The sequence below is a fragment of the Phalangium opilio genome, unplaced genomic scaffold, assembly GCF_054372755.1.
Source record: "Phalangium opilio isolate 3A_F unplaced genomic scaffold, DU_Popi_V2 ptg000329l_1, whole genome shotgun sequence".
In the NCBI taxonomy this organism is placed as follows: Eukaryota; Metazoa; Arthropoda; class Arachnida; order Opiliones; family Phalangiidae; genus Phalangium; species Phalangium opilio.
In genome coordinates, this window is record NW_028324226.1 from 5,823,506 (window position 1) to 5,850,765 (window position 27,260).

At 39.9% G+C, this 27,260-nt stretch overlaps 2 protein-coding genes across 12 annotated transcripts in view; one reads left to right on the top strand and one right to left on the bottom strand.

Annotated features, from left to right (window-relative positions):
• Nucleotides 1-27,260, bottom strand: part of LOC149610522 (solute carrier family 35 member F3) — a 153,187-nt gene that overhangs the window by 113,614 nt on the left and 12,313 nt on the right. The window lies entirely within an intron of this gene.
• LOC149610526 (solute carrier family 35 member G1-like) lies at nt 157-13,965 on the top strand. Of its 9 annotated transcripts, none has more exons than XM_089859395.1 (6): nt 164-528; nt 629-750; nt 1,779-1,874; nt 1,937-2,119; nt 10,101-12,296; nt 12,886-13,965. In XM_089859395.1, the coding sequence occupies exons 5-6, from the start codon at nt 12,292-12,294 to the stop codon at nt 13,859-13,861; spliced, it is 981 nt and encodes a 326-aa protein (XP_089715521.1). In that variant the 5' UTR covers nt 164-528; nt 629-750; nt 1,779-1,874; nt 1,937-2,119; nt 10,101-12,291; the 3' UTR covers nt 13,862-13,965. The 9 variants fall into 9 exon arrangements, 7 of the variants coding, with proteins under 7 accessions (XP_089715526.1, XP_089715521.1, XP_089715524.1 ...); XM_089859398.1 differs by having other exon boundaries at nt 676-750; XM_089859393.1 differs by having other exon boundaries at nt 629-1,874.

The following is a 27,260-nucleotide window of genomic DNA, read 5'->3' on the forward strand; positions in this document are numbered from 1 at the left end:
CCTGAGTAATGCAACAAATTTTCCTTCACAAAGCGCATGCAAGTATCTTAAATGTTTTAACCGATTAGTCTCTTAATCTTGGGTTCAGTATTTTCAAGTATTTTTTCTGTATTTGATGTTTATTTTTAACAAATTTTCCCAGTCCTTTGTGCTGCTTAAAAAGACAGCTTATTTCTTATCTTCTCATATTTTAAAGTTAAGGGCGTGGAAAGGACCTAAATTAATATTGATAAACCGATTTCTTTAGTTGAGTTTGCGGTTCAAGTTTGATGAATGCATTCGTAAACTTTTAACCGATGTTTGTAGAAAGTAAAAATGTGTCGGTGTGCATGGACTAATTATTAATTCTGATTAGATTCTTAAAACTAATTACAGTATAGGTCTTCGATAGTAATAAATGTACGTAGCTCTATAATTACAGTGTATCTAAATAGTTCACTATCACGAAGTGCACGTGTAATAACTACCAGTGTCGAGTCTTCATAATTCTAAAAAATATTTTCATAGAGCCATACTCGCATTTATGAGGTAAGGTGTATCTAAATTGTTTAAACAAACGAACTAGCCAATTTTACAAGAACGTTGATATTATTTATAAGTTTATTTAATGGAAACTGATTTATTTTAGCTTGTCTTTAAGTTTTAATTAAAACAAATTCAATATCTGAACCTCAGCCTTAGGAACAGCTGTAAATAACTAGATAATTACAGTGCAAATGCTCCGAGACAAGCACACTCGCATATGGGAAGGTAAATCGGAAATCATAAGTCTATTATGTAAGGTCCCCTTAAGTACGAGTCCCCAAATAGGTCCATTATACTACCGGCATTGTACTCGTATTAACATTTTGAAAATTTGGCGAGTACGATAAAAGCGCCATCTATAATTCCTAGGTTGTTTGATTATACCGGAAGTTACGATAGGACTTTCAACTTTTTCACCAATTGGGGAATGGCGGCGGGTACCGTTTACATTGCTGTTTATTTGATAAAATCATGTCACATATTTTAAATATAATGGCGGAGACAAATAAAAGCGGTCATTGTCATCTTTACGTGGAGGGTTAAGTTAAGTTACAAGATGAAAACAAGCTGCACTTTCAGTTAAAGGGGCTGGCCGGAGCTGTTGGGGTGAAGGGGGGGTCAAACTGTTGGTTAGCATATTGCTCACCCGCCCACCGCGACGGTGGCGCCATTCCTTATGGCCAAAGAGCTGGGTGTTTTCCCCCTCAACTAAGGGCGGACTTCACCCCAACAGCGCCGGTGAGCTCCTTTAACGGACTGAAGTAACGGATCTGGCAGTTTTTCTTGATAAGACTTTAAATGGCAAGGTTTAACTTCAGATTGAACATCTTTAATGGTGTTAAGAAGATAATCTAATAGTAACACTAGATACTTTTCGTGCAAGTTGTTTTCTACTAACCTTGAATACATTCTACTTCTTTATGTGTTAATTAAATGCACTTCTTCATTTAAATACTACTTTAGTTTAGGCTAATACCTCCCAGCTCCATTCCTGGCCGCCGCCATTTTTAAAACTGTCTACGATTCAATCTTTAAGACTAAGACATGCGCAATAAGAAATTCGATTACGTCAGCTCCGCTTTGTGGTACCTCCAGAGTCCGACAGGGGGCGATGAAATTTCCTTACCTGCTTCCTTCATTAGGGGCATTTGCTCTTGACTTAAATTGACTTTGTTTCTGACTTATGGGGACCTTACATAATAGACTTATGCTGAAATTCTAAAACGAACAAAGAGAATTCCACTCTACTAAAGCATCCAGTAGCGGAAAGAACTATGTTTTGAACCAAGGTCTCGATTCTCGTGTTAATAACAGTTTACTAGATGTAATCCAAGGCTCGTGGCTCAAACGTAATGTAGTTTTGTAATAACTGTATTACGAAACTTTATAATTGAAGTGTATCTGTATATAGTACGCTGTAACTGCCAGTTTAAGGACCTCAAAATTAGAAGTGCAGATGTAAAAAAGGTATAACGTAGAGGAAATAACTTTCAATATAACTATTAGTAAACAGCCAAACTCAGACGAGGAGAGGCATATCCCTAAAATGTTAAACCGAACGAAGAGAACTCAACTCAACAATTATACAACAAAGGTGATATTATTTTCCTTCACACTTTGAGCCATAATTGTAATTTCGCGAAAAAATTGCAACATTGCTACATATTCAGCAAGAATTATTGTTAATAACACCGTTCTGTTTTCGCATTAAACTATTTACCAATGACACTAATAGCAGAAGGATGACACTCTGTATCCTCTTAATTCTTCAGTTATATAACATTATTCTTCCCGGGCTCACCCTTTTCGGACTCTTGGCTTTATATTTGAAAGTTGTATGCTAAAATTACCAGCAAAAAATCTAATTCTTCTGAAAGGTTCAAAATTTCCTAATGAAGACTAATCAAGAAATTTAAACCCTGTTGCGCGTGGCGGCATTCGGAAGTGATTGAGCAGTTTATTTTAAAACGATAGGGGTTAGCATGCCATTTACGCGCAAAATTAAAAAATACATATATTTGCAAGCGAAAATTCGCGTGAAGTTTAGCCTTGTTTTTAATTTTATCACGTCTCTTGGTGATGACGTATGTAGGCGGAATATTTTGATATTTAATGCTCTAATTTTTTGTTGCAGTTATTTAAAACTCTAACCGTATGATAGAAGTAATTAAACTCTAGCAAAAATTGAAGTATAACAGTAACAGGTGTTAATAAGTAACCTTAGATCTGAAATGCCAAAACAAACAACCACAATTCCACTCTGAAATTCTAGGAGAGCGGTCGCTCTCTTAGATAAGACTTGATACTGCCTCTAATGCTAAAGGAGGGTTTTTTGATTGGCCGTAACTTTTTTCGTATTGTGTTTGCAGCTTTGAAATTTTGCCAGTGAACTAAAATTTGGGCCCTAATTATGTGGTTAAAATTTCATAGAGATCCAACTAATAGTTAATTCTATAAAGAAAAAAGTTGTTAAGGGTGGTTTTAGAATCCATAAAATTAATCCGACATTTGGTGAAAGATACAATATTCTTCCATAGAGATAACATGAGATTTTTTTGAAAAATGACCTTAATTGGGATCGTGTATAAAGAAAACTATTCATTCGTTACGTTTGGGAACCATCTTAAATGAAAGATAACAGTCCATAGATGTGCCTTTTCTTAGTTTCATTAAGATAAATTAAGTTTAAGTATTGATTTTTATCATTATTAACACATACTTTGACTTACGTTGTTTTGGGTATTGGAATTACGGCGTTTTACCACTGTTAGAGACACGCATTTTAGCCCTAATTTTATATTGGACTTACGGCGTTTTTGTCGTGATTCACGCCGTTAGAGGGATATTAAGCAAGAAAAACATGGCGTTTGAGCTCTTGTAGTTGCTTTGCCAGGGTTCTTGTGGGTACTTGTGGGTGCTTGTAGGTACTTGTGGGTACTTGTGGGTGCTTGTAGGTACTTGTGGGTACTTGTGGGTACTTGTGGGTGCTTGTAGGTACTTGTGGGTACTTGTGGGTTCTTGTGGGTACTTGTGGGTTCTTGTGGGTACTAGTGGGTACTTGTGGGTGCTTGTAGGTACTTGTGAGTGCTTGTAGGTACTTGTGGGTGCTTGTAGGTACTTGTGGGTGCTTGTAGGTACTTGTGGGTGCTTGTAGGTACTTGTGGGTGTTTGTAGGTACTTGTGGGTGTTTGTAGGTACTTGTGGGTTTTTGTGGGTACTTGTGGGTTCTTGTGGGTACTTGTGGGTACTTGTAGGTACTTGTGGGTACTTTTAGGTACTTGTAGGTACTTGTGGGCTCTTGTGGGTTCTTGTGGGTACTTGTGGGTTCTTGTGGGTACTTGTGAGAGCTTGTAGGTACTTGTGGGTTCTTGTGGGTACTTGTGGGTGCTTGTAGGTGCTTGTGGATACTTGTGGGTGCTTGTGGATACTTGTAGGTGCTTGTGGGTGCTTGTAGGTACTTGTGGGTACTTGTGGGTGCTTGTAGGTACTTGTGGGTGCTTGTGGGTACTTGTGGGTGCTTGTAGGTGCTTGTGGATACTTGTAGGTGCTTGTGGGTGCTTGTAGGTACTTGTGGGTACTTGTGGGTGCTTGTAGGTACTTGTGGGTACTTGTGGGTGCTTGTAGGTACTTGTGGGTGCTTGTAGGTACTTGTGGGTACTTTTAGGTACTTGTGGGTGCTTGTGGGTGCTTGTAGGTACTTGTAGGTACTTTTAGGTACTTGTAGGTACTTGTGGGTACTTTTAGGTACTTGTAGGTACTTGTGGGTACTTTTAGGTACTTGTAGGTACTTGTGGGCTCTTGTGGGCTCTTGTGGGTTCTTGTGGGTACTTGTGGGTTCTTGTGGGTACTTGTGAGAGCTTGTAGGTACTTGTGGGTTCTTGTGGGTACTTGTGGGTGCTTGTAGGTGCTTGTGGATACTTGTGGGTGCTTGTAGGTACTTGTGGGTACTTGTGGGTACTTGTGGGTGCTTGTAGGTACTTGTGGGTACTTTTAGGTACTTGTGGGTGCTTGTGGGTGCTTGTAGGTACTTGTAGGTACTTTTAGGTACTTGTAGGTACTTTTAGGTACTTGTAGGTACTTGTGGGTACTTTTAGGTACTTGTAGGTACTTGTGGGCTCTTGTGGGCTCTTGTGGGTTCTTGTGGGTACTTGTGGGTTCTTGTGGGTACTTGTGAGAGCTTGTAGGTACTTGTGGGTTCTTGTGGGTACTTGTAGGTGCTTGTGGATACTTGTGGGTGCTTGTGGATACTTGTAGGTGCTTGTGGGTGCTTGTAGGTACTTGTGGGTACTTGTGGGTGCTTGTAGGTACTTGTGGGTGCTTGTAGGTACTTGTGGGTACTTGTGGGTGCCTGTGGGTACTTGTGGGTGCTTGTAGGTGCTTGTGGATACTTGTAGGTGCTTGTGGGTGCTTGTAGGTACTTGTGGGTACTTGTGGGTGCTTGTAGGTACTTGTGGGTACTTGTGGGTGCTTGTAGGTACTTGTGGGTGCTTGTAGGTACTTGTGGGTACTTTTAGGTACTTGTGGGTGCTTGTGGGTGCTTGTAGGTACTTGTAGGTACTTGTGGGTGCTTGTAGGTACTTGTGGGTGCTTGTAGGTACTTATGGGTACTTGTAGGTATAGGTACTTATGGGTACTTGTAGGTATAGGTACTTATGGGTACTTGTAGGTACTTGTAGGTACTTGTGGGTGCTTGTAGGTACTTGTGGGTACTTGTGGGTACTTTTAGGTGCTTGTGGGTGCTTGTAGGTACTTGTGGGTACTTTTAGGTACTTGTGGGTGCTTGTAGGTACTTGTGGGTGCTTGTAGGTACTTGTGGGTGCTTGTAGGTACTTGTGGGTGCTTGTAGGTACTTGTGGGTGCTTGTAGGTACTTGTGGGTGCTTTTAGGTACTTGTGGGTACTTGTAGGTACTTGTGGGTACTTGTAGGTACTTGTGGGTACTTGTAGGTGCTTGTGGGTGCTTGTGGGTGCTTGTGGATGCTTTTGGGTACTTGTGGGTGCTTTTGGGTACTTGTGGGTGCTTGTGGGTACTTGTGGGTGCTTTTGGGTACTTGCCCCCGTTGCTTGTCCCGGGTACTTGTAGGTGCTTGTGGGTGCTTGTGGGTGCTTATGGGTGCTTGTAGGTACTTGTGGGTGCTTGTAGGTACTTGTGGGTGCTTGTAGGTACTTGTGGGTGCTTGTAGGTACTTGTGGGTGCTTGTAGGTACTTATGGGTACTTGTAGGTATAGGTACTTATGGGTACTTGTAGGTATAGGTACTTATGGGTACTTGTAGGTACTTGTGGGTGATTGTAGGTACTTGTGGGTACTTGTGGGTACTTTTAGGTGCTTGTGGGTGCTTGTAGGTACTTGTGGGTACTTTTAGGTACTTGTGGGTGCTTGTAGGTACTTGTGGGTGCTTGTAGGTACTTGTGGGTGCTTGTAGGTACTTGTGGGTGCTTGTAGGTACTTGTGGGTGCTTGTAGGTACTTGTGGGTGCTTGTAGGTACTTGTGGGTGCTTGTAGGTACTTGTGGGTGCTTGTAGGTACTTGTGGGTGCTTTTAGGTACTTGTGGGTACTTGTAGGTACTTGTGGGTACTTGTAGGTGCTTGTGGGTGCTTGTGGGTGCTTGTGGGTGCTTTTGGGTACTTGTGGGTGCTTTTGGGTACTTGTGGGTGCTTGTGGGTACTTGTGGGTGCTTTTGGGTACTTGCCCCGGTTGCTTGTCCCGGGTACTTGTAGGTGCTTGTGGGTGCTTGTGGGTACTTGCCCCGGGTGCTTGTCCCGGGTACTTGTGGGTGCTTGTAGGTACTTGTGGGTTCTTGTGGGTACTTGTGGGTTCTTGTGGGTACTTGTGGGTTCTTGTGGTTGCTTGTGGGTGCTTGTGGGTGCTTGTAGGTACTTGTGGGTTCTTGTGGGTACTTGTGGGTTCTTGTGGGTACTTGTGGTTGCTTGTGGGTGCTTGTGGGTGCTTGTTGGTACTTGTGGGTACTTGTAGGTACTTGTGGGTGCTTGTTGGTACTTGTGGGTACTTGTAGGTACTTGTGGGTGCTTGTAGATACTTGTGGGTGCTGAAATTTGTTTTCCAAAAGTTGTATGAAGCTTTTTATGGAACATATGTTTTAAACTCATGGTTTTAGTTATATAAAGTTTTACCAAGAAGCGATATCTAGTTTACTAGGGAGAAGGTATAAGATGCCTAAGTATTCGCGCGCCATAGTCCCAGTCCTACTTTCAAAGTACAAGGGGGGACGTAAAAGGAGGCCGGGCTATTTCGCCTCTCCTCAGTCGGAAAATACGTAGTTTTCGTCATTCGCGTCGCGTTTACGTAAGTTTTCTGGTCCGTGACCAAATAAGCATTTTTTAAACTGGACATTAGGCCAGCGAATTTCCTGACTTGGAATAAATAAACTGGTCCGTGACCATTGACCAGAGCACGTCGTCTGCTAAACTAAAGAAGTGGATAATTAAAATATTAGAATTTTAATGTGTGGAGTCTGATTACCCTTGAACTTTCTTAGTATTCTCGTGGACCACTGACCCCCCCCCTCCGATTTAATTTTTGAACTGGACCAGGCAATTTTTAAACTGGTCATTTGCCCTGCGTCACCGCCTTATTTCATACGCTGGTGCGAGTTGCTTTGCGTTGTCGAGTGCGTGATGGAGTTGGCTATGCCTGGAGTCCCAACCTTGAAGGAGAGAGGAATGGAGTGGAAACCTCCATATCTATAGCGTTGCCTGTGTACCCCCACCTAGGGCAACCTAGTCCTCCCAGCATCCTCAGCGGTTAGGTAGGGTCGTACTGGACGAAATTGTAAAGGGCGCTCCCTCTTTCTTCAAAATAGAAGCTAGTTCTCATACATATAAAATGGCGGTACGCGGCAGCACTTAGCAATCGCCTACCGAAGGGTAGGGGCGTGCGCGAGGTACATTGGGAGAGATACGGTGCCGCAGGTCGCCCATCATCATTTCCAATCCATTTCAACTCCCTTATCCCTGTCCCAAACCCCGCGACTTCCAAATACTTGCATAGCCCTCTCGATCGCGCTCTCTTTTCCCCGACTACATATTTTGAAGATGGCACTTTTTAGGCATATTAACAATCTTGGATCATCTTTGTGAACTTTTAGGGTAGCCCCGACCATTTTTGTTTAAGGTTTTAAGCTTAATATCAAACAGACGTTAGTTTATGCTACAAAAAAGTTGAAATTGACAATTTCGGATCGTCTTTGTGAAGTTTTAAGGATATACGAAATTGAATTAGGTTAATTACAATAAGAATACAAACTTTTATTGATTTAAGTTTTTTTTTGAAGTATCATTATAAATAAACGTCTGTTTGAGCTAAAGTTATGGTCCCCTTTATATATGTTTCTGCTTAGTGCAGATTTTGAAAATGTAAAACAGTTTCTTAACATTCTTAATTAAAATGAAGACTGAAGGAACAGATATTAATCAAAAATGTCTTGATTAGAATCAAGACCTAAAAAGTATAAGACTGAGGTTATCAATTGTCTGAAGGATCAGATATTATTTTTTCTTTTTAATTGAAACTTAAATGCATGCTTAAGAAAAAACAACGTTCCATTACCGTTTTCCGTTGAAATAAATTATTTTACTGGTAATCAATTTCAAAAATTTACTTATCTCGGCTTTTCGACCACAATTCCATTCCCCGAAAACATTTTATCATTACATTAATTACTTTTGGGAGATAACGTGTCAAAATAACCCATAAAACAATAAAAACTGTAATAGCGGTCTGTTTAGCCATGACAACAACCTTTTAAGAGTTACAAGGACTATATAACCCTTTCGAGACTAACAGAACCTGAGCAAACTATAGCTTAACCAGCTACTAGTACGACCAGGGAGAATTGATGTAAACTGGAGTTGAAATTTCATCATGTGCGACCTGCGGCCCAGAAACTCTCCCATAGTCCTAGTGTGTGTAGAACATAATTTTTTCGCTGTTATCTGCCAAAATCAATCTTTCTAGGTATTGCCGCCTCCTCACTTGAATTTTTCATGATATATTAAGGTTTGATTTAACAAAATTCTAGATTACTATTTTCACTACCATTTCCCTCTGCTAACTTGAAGCAAACTTTCCTCTCTTTTTGCTGCTCATTACCGGTGCCATTCCCTTGACTTTCTGTTCGTTATAACTACTATCATGAGTTTATTTATTTGAAACCAAAATATAAAAAAATGGATTCTTTTTCCTTTTGTGCTACTTAGAATTTACAAATGTATATAACGTTGTGCCGTGCCCTATCAAATAGGCTCTAACCATTGTTAGAAACTAGATTAAGAAATTGGTCAGTAACACTGATCATGCCCTGAACTATGAAAAAGAACAATACGACGGTTCACTAAAGTACACTTGATATTACATCATTTTGCAAAACCGCGAGTAAAAATGTTACTGTCCCTATTCAATTTGGCGCCATTGGTTTTAGAATAATTAAAATGTTCCACTGCGAAGCGTGCCGGTCACGAATGGGGATGTAACGTCTTTAGGAACCTTTTAAAACGAAAACCATACACGTACTCTCCCAAAAGTAATTAATGTAATGATAAAATGTTTTCGGGTAATGGAATTGTGGTCGAAAAGCCGAGATAAGTAAATTTTTGAAATTGATTACCAGTAAAATAATTTATTTCAACGGAAAACGGTAATGGAACGTTGTTTTTTCTTAAGCATGCATTTAAGTTTCAATTAAAAAGAAAAAATAATATCTGATCCTTCAGACAATTGATAACCTCAGTCTTATACTTTTTAGGTCTTGATTCTAATCAAGACATTTTTGATTAATGTACAGTAGAGGTAATAATGTTTTCCACTATGGTCTCGATTCCAGCGTTTATAACTGTTTACTAGACGTAACCAGAAGAAAATGTAACCCAAGGCTCGTGCATACTGTATAGGTATTTTAGAACATATAGTCCAATAATAACCGTATTCCGAAACTTTAAATTGAAGTGCAATTGAATAGTACAAGTCTGTAAAGGATAAATAACTGCCACTTTAAAGAGCTCAAAATTAGGAGTACAGATTTATAAAGTATAGAGGCTTCAAAAGTTGAAAGTACTTTCAATATAACTACCTTATTAAACAGCCAAACTCTCACGAGGAGAGGCATATCCCTAAATCTGCTAAAATGTTAAATCGAACGAAGAAAACAACTCAACAATTATACAATAAAGGTGACATTTTTTTTCCCACGTTGAGCCATAATTGAAATTTCGGAGATAATAATGCCATATATTTCACACTTATCGTATAAGTTTATAAAAGATATGTTCCATAAGTATGTCACTACCTAGTCTTCGTAATGCTAGAGACTTCCTGAGAGCTAGTTCGAGAAAAACGCCAGAATTGACTTCACTCAGTTTTGCAGTCCATCATCCCATTTTGTCCGTGCTAAGCCTTTGACAGCGCCTCACCTAAGTCACTTCATGACGAGCTCTCAGAAACCATTGACAAACTTATGGAACATAACTTATGAACTTATACGTTATTGTTAATAACACTGTTCTATTATCGTGTTAAACTATTTATCAATGAAATTCTAATGAGAAATAATTTTTCAGTATGCACCGCTTGAAACAGATGAAAATATTGGCCATTTTTACGTCAAGTACATTGGACTTTTATACGCTATTGGCTTCTCCGTGTGCCAAATACTTGCCGTGACAATCGTTAAATACTTAGAAGGATTCAACGCATCCGAAATATAATTTTATAGATCTTTAATGGAAGTGTTCATCTGTCTACCAATTTTATTGCAAAGCGGAGTAGAATTCGGATTACCATACGCGAAATTCATGGTTTTCAGGAGCTTTTTAATGTCCGTTCGATATTTTTTACGAATCAGTTCAGTTCAGGCCCTTCCGTTGGCCGATTCGAGCATTATCTATTACAGTTGTCCGGCGTTTGTCGCGATAGCCTCTCGAATATTTCTCAAGGAACGTTTTACCAGAGTTGTGACCATCACTATTATCGTGACCTTTATAGGGCTTATCTCAGTGTCTCAGTTTTGGATATTGGATATTGGTAGAGCCTATGGATTGGGATCAGCTTATCTCACCATTATCGTCCATTCTCTATCGGACATAATTTTGAAAAAATTGGCCAATGTCAACCTGCCATCCAAATTGGTAGTGTTTCACATGTCTTGGATGCGATGCATTCAATTGTTTCTCGTTACAGAGATAACTAACGACTTTACAGTTCCAACAATTCCAAAATGTTCGTTTTTGGTACCGTTTCTTTTCGTTTCACTCGGTTTACTCTCGCAAATTATGCAAAACTTCAACATTGAAGCATTGAAGCGAGAGTCCGCGAGTACCGTTTCGGCCGCAACAACCTTCACCGTGCTTCCCTCACTATTGGTTTTACAATATTTAGTTTTTCACGATGAACCCACAATATTTTCAATATTTGGTGCAATTTTAATTATAGTGTCTTCGTTTATGATGAATTTGGCTACAATAATTAATAAATTTCACTCCTCCAAGTCCGGTTTAGTGAATTTTCTCAATTGGTTAAACGACTAGGGTGACATGTTAATTAAAATGTATGTTTTTAGCTTGACCTATTAGAGCCTCGTATGATCACTACTACACCATAAAATCACTTTACATACATTAAAACACTTAAAGTTTACTCTGTTTTATTAAATATTAAATAAACCAAGGGTTTTTATAATAATAAAAGGTTGAAAAAGCGAATCTTAGACTATTTGTACAATTATTCGTGTAAGTTTTTTAAATCACATATTAACATACGTTTATAATTGCTTGCCAGAGGCCCCTCACGTTAACGTTGATTGTATAAAAACACAGGTTTTACGAAGAAATAATAAATATTAACGCATCGTTAGGAAAGTTCAACAGTTGTTTCATATATTCGGTAGGGTCGTAGGGTACGGAAACGTGGAGGATGCCACCTGTGTCTTACAAAGAGAAGCTAATTTTCATACAAATACAATGCCGCTAAGCGGCAGTACTTAACAATCGCCTACCGAGGGGTAGGGGCGTGCGTAAGGTACACTGGAAGACTATTGCACTGATAACGGAACGAAATTCACGCGTGCCCAGTAGATCTCTATTTGTTGGTAGATAAGCTTGATATAGGTCCTAAAACACTTATCAAATCAGGACTCGAAAACAGTGGCCCAGACGTCAAAAATTCATAGATCAGTTTCGACTCAAAATCGCACAAAGAACATCACCCTTAATTTATGCCGAACTTATGAAAAACACCCTGTATAATGTAACAAATTTCCCTTCACAAAGCGCATGCAAGTATCTTAAATGTTTTAACCGATTAGTCTCTTAATCTTGGGTTCAGTATTTTCAAGTATATTTTTTTTTAATTGGTTTATTTTTAAAAATTTTCCCATTCTTTTGTATTGCTTAAAAAGACAGCGTATTTCTTATCTTCTCATATCTTAAAGTTAAGGGCGTGGAATGGACCTAAATTAATATTGATAAACCGATTACTTTAGTTGAGTTTGCGGTTCAAGTTTGATGAATGCATTCGTAAACTTTTAACCGATATTTGTAGAAAGTAAAAATATGTCGGTGTGCATGGACTAATTATTAATTCTGATTAGATTCTTAAAACTAATTACAGTATAGGTCTTCGATAGTAATAAATGTACGTAGCTTTATAATTACTGTGTATCTAAATAGTTTACTAGCACTAAGTGCACGTGTAATAACTACCAGTGTCGAGTCTTCATAATTCGAACATTTTCAAAGAGCCATACTCGCATTTATGAGGTAAGGTTTATCTAAATTGTTTATCAACGAACTAGCTATTTTGCAAGAACGTTGATATTATTTAAAAGTTTCTTTAATGGAAACTGATTTATTTTAGCTTGTATTTAAGTTTTAATTAAAAATAAATTCAATATCTGTTCCTTCAGTCAAGAGATAATCTTAGTCATAGCGATATTTTTAAGCCTTGGTACTATCCAAAACAGGTTTGATTAATTTTTTAATGAACCATAACAGATATTGCGTAATGAAATAGACCTACATATTTCCCAAGATTTATTGCTAATAATAATGCAAGTTTATAAGATATGTTACACAAGTATGACTCTACCCATGCTTCGTAAAGCTAAAGACTTACTGAAAGCTAGTTCGAGAACGATGCCAGAATTGACTACACGTGGTTTTGCAGTCCATCATCCAATTTTGTTTGTACTTTCCTCGCCATGCGTCGCTTTACGAGAATCTATGACGTTTTACATACGTCACTTCATGACAACCTCAGTAACTTATGGAACATATCTTATAAACCTTTGATAATAATTACACCTTGTTGAAACTGTTTACTTAACACATGTAATAATTTATGTTTCAGTATGGATTCTCTGAAACATAAAAATATGAACAAAGACGGAAAACTGAACATTTTCGTTCTGTATTTGGGATTTGTCTACGCTATTGCCTCCTCCGTATGCCAAGTAATATCCATGACCATCGTCAAATACCTGGACGAATTCAACGCATCTGAAATATCGTTTTACCGATCATTTATGGAAGTCTTTATAACCCTACCAATTTTAGTGCAGAGCGGAGTCGAATTCGGTTTGCCATACGCGAAATTCATGGTTTTCAGAAGCGTTTTAGTCTCTGCTCGATATTTATTAAGAATCTATACCGTTCAGGCCCTACCATTGGCCGATTCAAGCGTTATCTATTACAGTTGTCCGGCGTTTGTCGCGATCGCCTCGCGAATATTTTTCAAGGAACGTTTTACGAGAGTTGTGACAATTACAGTTATCGTCACCTTTATCGGGCTTATCTCAGTGTCTCAGTTTTGGATATTGGATACTGGTCGAGCCTATGGATTGGGATCCTCTGTTCTCTTAATTACCGTTCACACTATTTCGGAAATTGTTTTGAAAAAACTGGCCAATGTCAACGTACCATCCCAGCTGGTGGTGTTTCACATGTCTTGGATGCGTTGCATTCAACTGTTCTTCGTTACCGAGATAGCCAACGAATTCACAGTTCCAACAATTCCAAAATGTGCGTTTTTGGTACCGTTTCTTTTCGTTTTACTTGGTTTACTCTCGCAAATTATGCAAAACTTTAACATTCAAGCATTGAAGCGAGAGTCCGCGAGTACAGTTGCCGCCGTGACAACGTCCACCATGCTTCCGTCGCTATTGGTTTTACAATATTTAGTGTTTCATGATGAGCCCACAATATTTTCAATATTCGGTGCAATTTTAATTATAGCCTCTTCGTTTATGATGAATTTGGCCAAAATAATTGATAAACTTGACTCTAAGTCGGGTTTGGTGAAATTTCTCAATTGGTTAAACAAATAGGTTCAAGTACAAGTGTGCCGATCTTAGCTTTATATTAAATATTTTACACAGAAAAAATTCACAATTGTTTTTAATAAAGGTTGGAATTAAAACAACAAAATGAATACACGATGTCCAGTTATTTATAGCTATAATCATTCGTTTATAAGATATGTTATATAAGTATGAGACTTTCTATACTGCGTAATCCTACAGACTTACTGAGAGCTATCTCGAGAACGACAAGCGAGAACTGACTACACGCGGTTTTTGCAGTCCATCTTCCCATTTAGTCATTTAAGCCTTTGACAGCGCCTCACCAGGCGTCGCTTTACGAGAATCTATGAAGTTTCACCTACGTCACTTCATGACAAGTGTGACGAATTTTATACCATTCAATATCCACTTTTGAATTTTATACCATTCAATACCCACTTTTGAACCTGTATATATTTAACCTTAAGAAATGCTTTCAAAGCATTGTATTATGTATTTTTATAAACTCCCTTTGGCTGGTTACACCCCCCTGGTTAACCCCATCTTTTATCACGGACCCCTGTGGTCAACAAAAAGTGCGCGAAGTCGTACGCGATGCGAACACCTGCAAAGTTGGATGACCCGCGATCCAACGGGTCAAAGGTCGCACTCGGAATATTCGGGTTTGATAAAAGAAACCAACCAACCACGGTCCGGCTTTCTGACGAAAGCGCAAAAACTTCTGCCCAATCGCTGTCGAGCTTTTCATGGAAAAGGACAAGGCCCCGGCTATAAAAGCCGGGCACAAACAATAGACAACAGTAGTTTAGATCTAGACAATCTCTAACTCGCTAGCTTGCTCTAAAGCTCAGAGCTCGGACTCTTAAACAACCGAATCACCGATGGCCGTCCAAAAAGTACCGAACAGCCTAACGCGGTATCCTGGATGAAACGCTGAGTCATTGCCGCTAAACACCAAAGCTCCGGCCGAACACATCTTGAGGTTGAGGACCGTACGGAACCAAGTACCGAACCGTCCGGCACCAGAATTGGGATATTGGTATCCAACAATACGCCATGGCCCTGCGCACTGCCACACAGGAATCCACAGGATTCACGCCTGCATTTTTAAACTTTGGCCGCGAATTGCGTACTGTTGCTGACATAGGTACCCCCTTATCCCCTGATGACGTAATCAATGATGCTAACTTACATTCCCACGCTATAGCTATTAAAGAAACCACAGAAAACGCGATAACCCAAGCCCAAGAAAATCTGGCGGCCGCGCAACTGCGTCAAGCCGCGTATTATAATAAGCACCATCGCGATGTTGAGTTTTCCATTGACCAATTAGTCTATAAGCGTACACACTTTTTGTCGTCCGCCGGCGCTCGTTTCACCTCAAAACTAGCTCCCCGTTGGGATGGCCCCTTTCTTATTGCTGAGAAACTTTCACCACTAACTTACAGATTGAAATGTGTTAAGGGTGGGAGAGTTCTCAAAGGCACGTTTCACATTCATGAATTGAAACAACACATTGAACGTGTTGCCACCCCTTGTCCTAAGAATCAGCCTTTTGCGCGTGATGCCGAGTCTGACCTTAGGGAGGTCATAGAACCTTCCCCTGTCGTGCGTATTGCCGACCAAGAAACTACCCAGGTCTTAGAACCTTTGCCGGTTGCGCGTATTGCCACCCAAGAAATTGACCAGGTCATAGAACCTTTGCCAGTCGTGCGTACTGCCGACATTGATAAGTCTTGTAGCGCGTTAGACGATGATAGTGAACTCTCTGCCGATTTAAGCGACAATGAACACCCCTCTAATTATCGTAGCCTCAGACCTCGCAATCCAGTTACTGGACGAGCAATCTGTTCGTAAATTAATTGCTTCTAGGACTTAATTCCTATTGTTTTGACTAGTACTAGTATAGATTTTTTTTAAATTTAATTGCCCCTTATTAAATTTACCATATGATGTTCTGCCCTGTTTTAATGTTTTATTTGTAATCTAATTTAGGTAGGATAGTTTTTTTTAATTATTATTACAATTTCATTTGTTGATGTTTTCATTATGGCCATTGTACATAGTTACGTATACGATTTTTTTTTGATTATTATTCACTTGGAACCTGTTAATGAACCACGAAGTTTGTTTCACGTGGACGTTCAAAATTAAGTGGGGGAGAGTTGTGACGAATTTTATACCATTCAATATCCACTTTTGAATTTTATACCATTCAATACCCACTTTTGAACCTGTATATATTTAACCTTAAGAAATGCTTTCAAAGCATTGTATTATTTATTTTTATAAACTCCCTTTGGCTGGTTACACCCCCCTGGTTAACCCCATCTTTTATCACGGACCCCTGTGGTCAACAAAAAGTGCGCGAAGTCGTACGCGATGCGAACACCTGCAAAGTTGGATGACCCGCGATCCAACGGGTCAAAGGTCGCACTCGGAATATTCGGGTTTGATAAAAGAAACCAACCAACCACGGTCCGGCTTTCTGACGAAAGCGCAAAAACTTCTGCCCAATCGCTGTCGAGCTTTTCATGGAAAAGGACAAGGCCCCGGCTATAAAAGCCGGGCACAAACAATAGACAACAGTAGTTTAGATCTAGACAATCTCTAACTCGCTAGCTTGCTCTAAAGCTCAGAGCTCGGACTCTTAAACAACCGAATCACTGATGGCCGTCCAAAAAGTACCGAACAGCCTAACGCGGTATCCTGGATGAAACGCTGAGTCATTGCCGCTAAACACCAAAGCTCCGGCCGAACACATCTTGAGGTTGAGGACCGTACGGAACCAAGTACCGAACCGTCCGGCACCAATGGTGCCCCAGCATCGGCGAGGTCTCTCCACGCGTGCGAACAACAAAAGACCAAGGACAACCAACACGCGTAAATAACCGTGAGTGCCAAAAACTTTGAAATCTTCAGGGGTTAACCAGCCTAAACTTAATATGAACAATTTTGAACTATTAAGATTATAAGTTATTATGTTAAACCTCATACGAGGTAATCATTACAATTTCCTGTTTTTATTATTTGAAAAAACACGTGTTTCCAAGTTTAATTCCCCGAGTCATGTTCCCTTATTTTTAATATACCAATGCTGACATTTAATAATCAAAATTATAAAAACCCTAGACAACCGAACCTTAATAAATATTCTAAATTAAATTAAATAATAAATAACAAAATGTCGCATTTTGGGGGTCCGTCCTTGGGATTTTTAATGACTCGCAGTTTTAAACCTTGGAATGTGTTTCTAGTAATTAATTTAAGCTAGTAAGTTAGTTAAATCTAAAATCGAAACCCCCCTATTTGCAGTAACCAATGTTCATTGTGGCTATTTCTAAGTCACTCACTAGGGCTATTATTAGGGCCCTAATGCGTTAAATACTTGACTTTGAGATATTAGCTTTGCGCCCGCGGTTAATTGTTCACTTAATCTGATTACGTATTTCTTAGGGTAGAATACGGGCAATATTAGCCAGTGTAATTTGTTTAATCGTAGGACCTGTAGCTCAAAATTTCTAATTGTTAGGTCAAAATTTAACGTCCAAAAGTCGTACCCGTTGAGGTATTTGTTTTTTTTTATTTTTGTGGGATAATTTTTAAAATTTTAGTTTAATTTATTTTGTTTTTGGGGAACCTTATTGGTATTGTTGGTAATTTCAATTCATGAATTTTACGCCAAAACACGCTAAGTGTTTGCCCCACTATAGTCGCCAACTTAGTTGTGATAATTGCTATAGAGCCCTTAAACAATTTGAGAGAGCCGAGCGCGCTTCCCGTAGAACGTCAAATAGCTCCTTACCCCTTTCCTCAGTAAAGAAAATAAGTATAGCCCGCCGTAAATCTATGGCAGCCAATTCAAATTCCGCCGGTATGTCCCAGGCGAGTACCGGTACCGGGACGCTTCCCGTACCGCCCGCTAGTAGCGCCAATGTGCCGTCCAGCCCCGCGAATAATTTATCGCTGACCCAAACCACGTTGACGCAAAATGCCCCGATACCGCCCGCTTCGGCTATTCTAGGAGAGCGATAGCTCTCTTAGATAAGACCTCATACCGACTTTAATGTATAAGGATGGTTTTTTGATTGGTTATAACTTTTTTTGTATCGTATTAACTGCTTTGAAAAAATTCCACAGAACTACAATTCGGGCCCTCAATATGTGGTTAAAATTTCAAAAAGATCCACTCATTAGTTTATTTTATAAAAAATAAAGTTGCTAAGGGTGGTTTTCATTTGCATAAAATGATTCAGCCCTTTTGGTGAAAAAGTTAAATTTTCCCATAGAAATAACATGGAGTTTTTTTCAAATTTAGCCATTTTGTCGCCACCCTTTTGAAATGAAATATTCGTTTGTTACGTTTGGGAACGGTTTTATATCAAAATTTAAACCTTTTTCTAGGACCATTTTTAAGGTTTTTGAGAAAAATTAATTTTAAGTATGTTTAATTTTAAATTTTAAAAACTACCCCAATCTGCGATATTTTAGCATTTATACACTGTTTTATTAGGAAATATCAGCGAGACCAATGTTGGCATTTTTTAACGTATAGTTGCCTCATAATAATCCGATTGTTTCTTCTCAATGCCTTTTGGTTGGAATGGCCTATCGATAGTGAGATAAGACGGCTTTAATATTGCTGCAGTGACGTTGACGCGGCCGCTACAGCGACGCCATCAAAACACACGGGTCTAAATTGTCGCGGATATAGTCAAATTCAAACTAGCTTAATGGACATTTTAACTTTTCCCTGCTAATTATTCTGGATTACCAATAAAAGATAATTAAACTAGACTCCCAATTAAAGATAAAAAACTAGATTACGAATTTAAATAATTAAAGTAGTTTACCAATTAAACGTTCTTAAAATAAATTATCAATTAGAGTTAATTAAACTAGACTACCAATTAATGGTTACTAATTAAATTACGAATTACGGGTTACTAATTAAATTACGAATTACGGGTTACTAATTAAATTACGAATTACGGGTTACTAATTAAATTACGAATTACGGGTTACTAATTAAATTACGAATTACGGGTTACTAATTAAATTACCAATTACGGGTTACTAATTAAATTACCAATTACGGGTTACTAATTAAATTACCAATTACGGGTTACTAATTAAATTACCAATTACGGGTTACTAATTAAATTACCAATTACGGGTTACTAATTAAATTACCAATTAAGGGTTACTAATTAAATTACCAATTAAGGGTTACTAATTAAATTACCAATTAAGGGTTACTAATTAAATTACCGACGACCGGTAATTAAGCTAGATTACCGACGACCGGTAATTAAGCTAGATTACCGACGACCGGTAATTAAGCTAGATTACCGACGACCGGTAATTAAGCTAGATTACCGACGACCGGTAATTAAGCTAGATTACCGACGACCGGTAATTAAGCTAGATTACCGACGACCGGTAATTAAGCTAGATTACCGACGACCGGTAATTAAGCTAGATTACCGACGACCGGTAATTAAGCTAGATTACCGACGACCGGTAATTAAGCTAGATTACCGACGACCGGTAATTAAGCTAGATTACCGACGACCGGTAATTAAGCTAGATTACCGACGACCGGTAATTAAGCTAGATTACCGACGACCGGTAATTAAGCTAGATTACCGACGACCGGTAATTAAGCTAGATTACCGACGACCGGTAATTAAGCTAGATTACCGACGACCGGTAATTAAGCTAGATTACCGACGACCGGTAATTAAGCTAGATTACCGACGACCGGTAATTAAGCTAGATTACCGACGACCGGTAATTAAGCTAGATTACCGACGACCGGTAATTAAGCTAGATTACCGACGACCGGTAATTAAGCTAGATTACCGACGACCGGTAATTAAGCTAGATTACCGACGACCGGTAATTAAGCTAGATTACCGACGACCGGTAATTAAGCTAGATTACCGACGACCGGTAATTAAGCTAGATTACCGACGACCGGTAATTAAGCTAGATTACCGACGACCGGTAATTAAGCTAGATTACCGACGACCGGTAATTAAGCTAGATTACCGACGACCGGTAATTAAGCTAGATTACCGACGACCGGTAATTAAGCTAGATTACCGACGACCGGTAATTAAGCTAGATTACCGACGACCGGTAATTAAGCTAGATTACCGACGACCGGTAATTAAGCTAGATTACCGACGACCGGTAATTAAGCTAGATTACCGACGACCGGTAATTAAGCTAGATTACCGACGACCGGTAATTAAGCTAGATTACCGACGACCGGTAATTAAGCTAGATTACCGACGACCGGTAATTAAGCTAGATTACCGACGACCGGTAATTAAGCTAGATTACCGACGACCGGTAATTAAGCTAGATTACCGACGACCGGTAATTAAGCTAGATTACCGACGACCGGTAATTAAGCTAGATTACCGACGACCGGTAATTAAGCTAGATTACCGACGACCGGTAATTAAGCTAGATTACCGACGACCGGTAATTAAGCTAGATTACCGACGACCGGTAATTAAGCTAGATTACCGACGACCGGTAATTAAGCTAGATTACCGACGACCGGTAATTAAGCCGTATTACCGACGACTGGTAATTTAGCCGTATTACCGACGGCTGGTATTTAAGCTAGATTACCGATGGACGCGCAACGGCCTAGGACTTTTTCTCCCATATTTTCTAAAGAATTTTAATTAATATGAAGACTGAAGTGACAGATATTAATAAAATCTGTCATTGTAGACAAAGACTGGAAAGTGTAAAAGATAAGGTTTGAAAATGAACTGCCTGAAGTAACAGATATTAAAATTTTCACTTTTGAAGACATCATTATAAAACATCAATTATTTTAAAAAATTCTTATCTTACTTTTTTTCACCAAAATTTCATTTTCCCAAAATATTTTTCAGCAATATTTACCAAGTATTTTGTCCTCAATAGTAGTTGTCACCTAGAAGGGTTCAAGGGATACTAGCTTGGTACTGGTTTTACTTTCAACTAACATTTGATTCTAGGAGATTCAAATGCTTGGATATATGAAAAGATTTCTCTTGAAGAGTTTAAATTTTTATATTTTGAAATTGAAAATATTGCGTAGCGGAAAATAATATAGGCCTTTTCTTTGTGATTTAGTTATTAGTGTCGAAAAGATCTGTAGATTGATCGTGATCTTTGAGAGCAACACAGCACGTTAATATTTAATACTTTGAAAGCTTTACAATTTAAGAATATGTTTTGTAAAGTTTTAATACGGTTTATATTTTGTAAGCTCTCAACGATTTTCTCACGTTATAGGGTCAATTTTCTACCTAATTTTAAATTTTTGATAAAAAATAAAATGGAAAGCCGTAGCATTTTTAAAATAACGCGCATGTTCCTTTTTAAAATACTTTCCCGAAGTAATTTTGGTGAAAAAAAGTAAGATAAGAATTTTTTAAAATAATTGATGTTTTATAATGATGTCTTCAAAAGTGAAAATTTTAATATCTGTTACTTCAGGCAGTTCATTTTCAAACCTTATCTTTTACACTTTCCAGTCTTTGTCTACAATGACAGATTTTATTAATTGTTAGTGCCGTCACCGCAGCGTCGCCGTTACCGTTAGCTCCTATAGTATCAGGGACCGTTGCCCCGAGTTTAAACCCGCCTAGTTCCAATGACCCCTTGGCCGCCATTCAGTTACAAATGAATGCTTTAATGCAGCAGGTGGCCTTCCTTACTAGTCATATCGCGGCACAGCAAAATGGCCAAAACCCAGGTCTTAATAATCAAGTTCCAATAGGGTCTACGCCAGTAAACGTTGCAAGTCCCATTGTTTCCCAACCTAGTGGTATCCCCCTTGTTCCTATACCAAGCTCCGTTCCAGGTTCAAACACCCCGTCTCCTATTGTAGGAAACCCACCCGCTAATAATCCTGCCGTCATTAACGCTGGAAACCCAATTGTTTCCAACCCTGTAATTAGCGCGTTAAATACAAGTGTTAGTAGCCCCGCGAGTAACTCCGGAAACACACCCCTTCCATCGCCACAGGCACAGGGTAGTTCTTTTAATCCCAATTTAAATGCCCCCTTATTAGGTACTGGGATTCCCACTGTTAGTACCCAAGGAGTAGCTATAAACCCGCCAAGTATTGGTAGTTTAAATCCTTCTGTTTCTGGTTCTTCGACAACTGGTTTAGTAAATAATTCAAATTCAAATCACTCTCCGCCTCACTCAGGGCTACCAACTTCATGGTTACCTTCTGTAACGATGCCAAGTTTCTCTGGTGCCACTAATAGCACTTCCGTTAAGGAATTCCTGACAAAAGCGCGCCAAATTCTTGCTGGTCGCGACTGTCCTGAGGATATTTTCATTAAACGTTGGGTGCCTAGCATGTTAACTGGTTTGGCATGGGAGTGGTTCGAAACTAAGCCCCCATTCGATAATTTTGGTGAATTTTCATCCGCAATTACGGCTGAATTCCAGCTAGATATAGACGATGAGCATATTTTAGAACAAATAAATAATCGCCATCAAAAAGAGCGGGAAAATTCATCCAATTATGTTGAAGCTATGTTAGCTCTTATGCGTAAGCTTACAGAGCCCCTATCAATCCGCGATCAATTAAGGTTAATTAGGCGAAATTTGCGTACGGATATTAGAACACCCTTAGCTACTAAAAAGTACACTCGTGTAAGAGAGTTATTGTCCGACGCCGTTCTAACAGAGCATGCCATTTTTGACCCCCGCGGAGAATCTAATAAGACCAAGCCCTCAAACTCAAATTTTTCGGCCCCCTCTCAGAAAGCGCCGCTAACGTGCATGAATTGTGGTGGTCACGGGCATTATCAAAAATTTTGTCCCAGGCGAGCTGAGAATAAAACTCAGGTACAGCAGCCAAGTAGTAAGCCGTTGAATGCCAACGCAAAACCCTTTGTCCCGCAGTGTCACAGGTGCGGAGAACTTGGTCATATCAAACCCCGCTGTCCCCTTCGTAACCGCCAGGGAAACGGAACAACCGGAGGGAAAAGTTCGGTCGTTCCCCCCGGAAATTAAATTTAGACCCACTCTTAGGAAATATTTCGGGCGAGAATTGTGATCTCCCGAAATTAGCTTGGATTCAGATTCGTATTAATGGTAAAGAATGCAAGGCCCTAGTAGATCCTGGATCTTCTTTCACCTTAGTTGACGAAAGTTTTAAAAATAAATTAACCTTAACTCGTAATCGCCGAAATAGGCATAAATTAGGAATAAAATTAGCGAATAAAACACGCTTAACTTCCACTGGTTCTTCCATAGCCGAGTTTTCTTTACCTAATAAAACTGAATCCAATACTGTTTATTTTGTACCAAACTTAGTCTGTCAGTGTATTTTAGGAATGGACATGCTTCAGAAGTGTGGCCTTATAGCTAATTACAAAGAAATGCGTTATGCTTGGTCTAGTGACCCCACGAAATCCTATGATTTCTATACCGAGGAAACTGTAGCAAACGAGCAGGTATCAAGCTACCCTTTATTATGTCATATGACAGACGTCGAAATCGACGAGGCTGAATTAAAAGCCGCTCTTTCTGTAGCTCATGTGTCAGAATACCAAAGCTCTTTGTTATCCAAAGTTGTTTATGAACATAGAAACTTGTTTGCTACAGAACCTGGTCGTACAAATACTATAACGCATCATATAGACACAGGTGACGCAACCCCTATAGGCCGCACCCCCTACCGCTATTCTCCATTCAAAAAGGAGAAAATTGACGAAATAGTTTACGAAATGCTTGGTCAAGACTTAATAGAACCTAGTAACGGCCCGTGGAGCTTTCCCTGTATACTCGTCTCGAAGAAGGATGGTGGATCTCGTCTTTGTGTTGACTATCGCCTTTTAAATGAAGTCACAATTAGAGATTCCTACCCCCTCCCTCGCATTGACGACATACTTGATTCAGTACGCTCCCCTAAGTTCATCTCAACCTTAGATTTGAAAGCCGGTTACTGGCAGGTCCCTCTTGACCCCGCAAGCCGTGATAAAGCCGCGTTTATTACACACAGAGGCTTATTCCGGCCAAAAGTCCTAATGTTCGGGCTTACCAATGCCCCCGCGACGTTTCAGCGGATGATTGACCGTTTGTTTGCCCCTTTAGCTTTAGAAGGTGTTAGCGCCTATTTAGATGACTTACTGATTATATCAGAAACTTTTGAGGAACACCTGGCTACATTGTCCAAAGTTTTTAAAACCTTAGCTGACGCAGGGCTAACCATTAAGGCTAGCAAGACCAAATTTTGCGTCAATAAAACCCAATTATTAGGGCATGTAATTAGTACAGAGGGAATTTCAGTTGATCCCGAGAAAACCCGCGCGATTAGTGCTTTAGCGCCCCCTAAAAATATTAAAGAGCTACGCTCCTTCCTGGGGATGGCGAGCTACTACCGGCGTTTTGTGAAAGGATTTTCCACCCTGGCTTCCCCCCTAACTGGGTTACTTCATAAGGATGTTCCCTTTATTTGGTCCGAGGACCATCTTTCCGCTTTTAATGCGCTTAAAGCCAAATTAACATCAGCCCCCATTCTCGTCGCGCCCGACTTTAAAGAACCCTTTATTGTCCAAACGGACGCGTCCGATTCAGGAATTGGCGCCGTTTTACTACAAAAACATAATGGCAAACTACTTGTTGTACGTTACGCTAGTCGTACCCTTAGTGACGCTGAGAAAAATTATTGTACCACTGAACGGGAAGCCTTGGCTGCAGTGTGGGCGGTGGGTCAGTTTCGCCCTTATGTTGAAGGCGTTCACTTTGACCTCTATACCGACCATTCAGCTCTTGTGTGGCTTTTGAAAACACCCGACCCTACCGGCAAATACGCGAGATGGTATGCAAAGCTTCAGGCTTTTAATTACACCGTGCACCATATTCCCGGCGATAAAAATGTGATAGCGGACGCGTTGTCACGTTTACCAGCGGCCATGGAGGAAGAGTCTTCACCGACCCCGAATTCAGAAACCGATGGCGTAATCGCCGTTGCGTTGGCAGCACCCCCTGAGCTTATAGCCGTTTCGCCGGAAGTTTTCATAGAAGAACAAGCTAAGGACGATCGCCTTAGCCCTTTTATGAAATTCCTATCCGATAACATTCCTTTGCCCCCAGGTGAAAATAATGACTCTCAGTTAGCTAAACAATGCAAATTAATTAATGGGATTTTACATCGACTACCCCGCTCCGCTGCACCTATTGATGACAATTATAAAATTTGGGTCCCAAAGTCCCTTTACCATACAGTACTACAATTAACCCATGACGTTAGGTCAGCTGGCCATTTAGGAAATTTCAAAACTCTTCGACGCATGAAGGAGAGGTATATTTGGGATGGTATGACCAAAGCTGTGAGGGACTATGTTTATTCTTGCGAAGCTTGCCAAAGGCACAAAGTCCACCAGCAATCCCCTGCAGGCCTAATGCGTTCAGCCAAAATAACTGACCCATGGAGCGTCATTGGAATTGACTTAAAAGGACCCTATACTCCCAGTAAGCGCGGCATAACCCAACTCCTTGTCGTGACGGATATGATGACCAAATGGGTCGAAATCTTTCCCTTACGCCGAGCTACGACCAAAGCAATAGTTACCCTATTAGTAGACCAGGTCTTTACCCGTTTCGGTTTACCTTTGACAGTAGTTAGTGATAACGGTAAACAATTCGTCTCGAAAATCTTACGAGATAGTTTCCGAGTGTTAGGTATCAGTAATAGGTACACTTCCTTCTACTCACCCCAGTCTAATCAGACAGAGAGAATTAACCGCACGTTGTCAACAATGATTGCGACGTACGTTGAGGAAAACCACCAGAATTGGGATATTGGTATCCAACAATACGCCATGGCCCTGCGCACTGCCACACAGGAATCCACAGGATTCACGCCTGCATTTTTAAACTTTGGCCGCGAATTGCGTACTGTTGCTGACATAGGTACCCCCTTATCCCCTGATGACGTAATCAATGATGCTAACTTACATTCCCACGCTATAGCTATTAAAGAAACCACAGAAAACGCGATAACCCAAGCCCAAGAAAATCTGGCGGCCGCGCAACTGCGTCAAGCCGCGTATTATAATAAGCACCATCGCGATGTTGAGTTTTCCATTGACCAATTAGTCTATAAGCGTACACACTTTTTGTCGTCCGCCGGCGCTCGTTTCACCTCAAAACTAGCTCCCCGTTGGGATGGCCCCTTTCTTATTGCTGAGAAACTTTCACCACTAACTTACAGATTGAAATGTGTTAAGGGTGGGAGAGTTCTCAAAGGCACGTTTCACATTCATGAATTGAAACAACACATTGAACGTGTTGCCACCCCTTGTCCTAAGAATCAGCCTTTTGCGCGTGATGCCGAGTCTGACCTTAGGGAGGTCATAGAACCTTCCCCTGTCGTGCGTATTGCCGACCAAGAAACTACCCAGGTCTTAGAACCTTTGCCGGTTGCGCGTATTGCCACCCAAGAAATTGACCAGGTCATAGAACCTTTGCCAGTCGTGCGTACTGCCGACATTGATAAGTCTTGTAGCGCGTTAGACGATGATAGTGAACTCTGCCGATTTAAGCGACAATGAACACCCCTCTAATTATCGTAGCCTCAGACCTCGCAATCCAGTTACTGGACGAGCAATCTGTTCGTAAATTAATTGCTTCTAGGACTTAATTCCTATTGTTTTGACTAGTACTAGTATAGATTTTTTTTAAATTTAATTGCCCCTTATTAAATTTACCATATGATGTTCTGCCCTGTTTTAATGTTTTATTTGTAATCTAATTTAGGTAGGATAGTTTTTTTTAATTATTATTACAATTTCATTTGTTGATGTTTTCATTATGGCCATTGTACATAGTTACGTATACGATTTTTTTTTTGATTATTATTCACTTGGAACCTGTTAATGAACCACGAAGTTTGTTTCACGTGGACGTTCAAAATTAAGTGGGGGAGAGTTGTGACGAATTTTATACCATTCAATATCCACTTTTGAATTTTATACCATTCAATACCCACTTTTGAACCTGTATATATTTAACCTTAAGAAATGCTTTCAAAGCATTGTATTATTTATTTTTATAAACTCCCTTTGGCTGGTTACACCCCCCTGGTTAACCCCATCTTTTATCACGGACCCCTGTGGTCAACAAAAAGTGCGCGAAGTCGTACGCGATGCGAACACCTGCAAAGTTGGATGACCCGCGATCCAACGGGTCAAAGGTCGCACTCGGAATATTCGGGTTTGATAAAAGAAACCAACCAACCACGGTCCGGCTTTCTGACGAAAGCGCAAAAACTTCTGCCCAATCGCTGTCGAGCTTTTCATGGAAAAGGACAAGGCCCCGGCTATAAAAGCCGGGCACAAACAATAGACAACAGTAGTTTAGATCTAGACAATCTCTAACTCGCTAG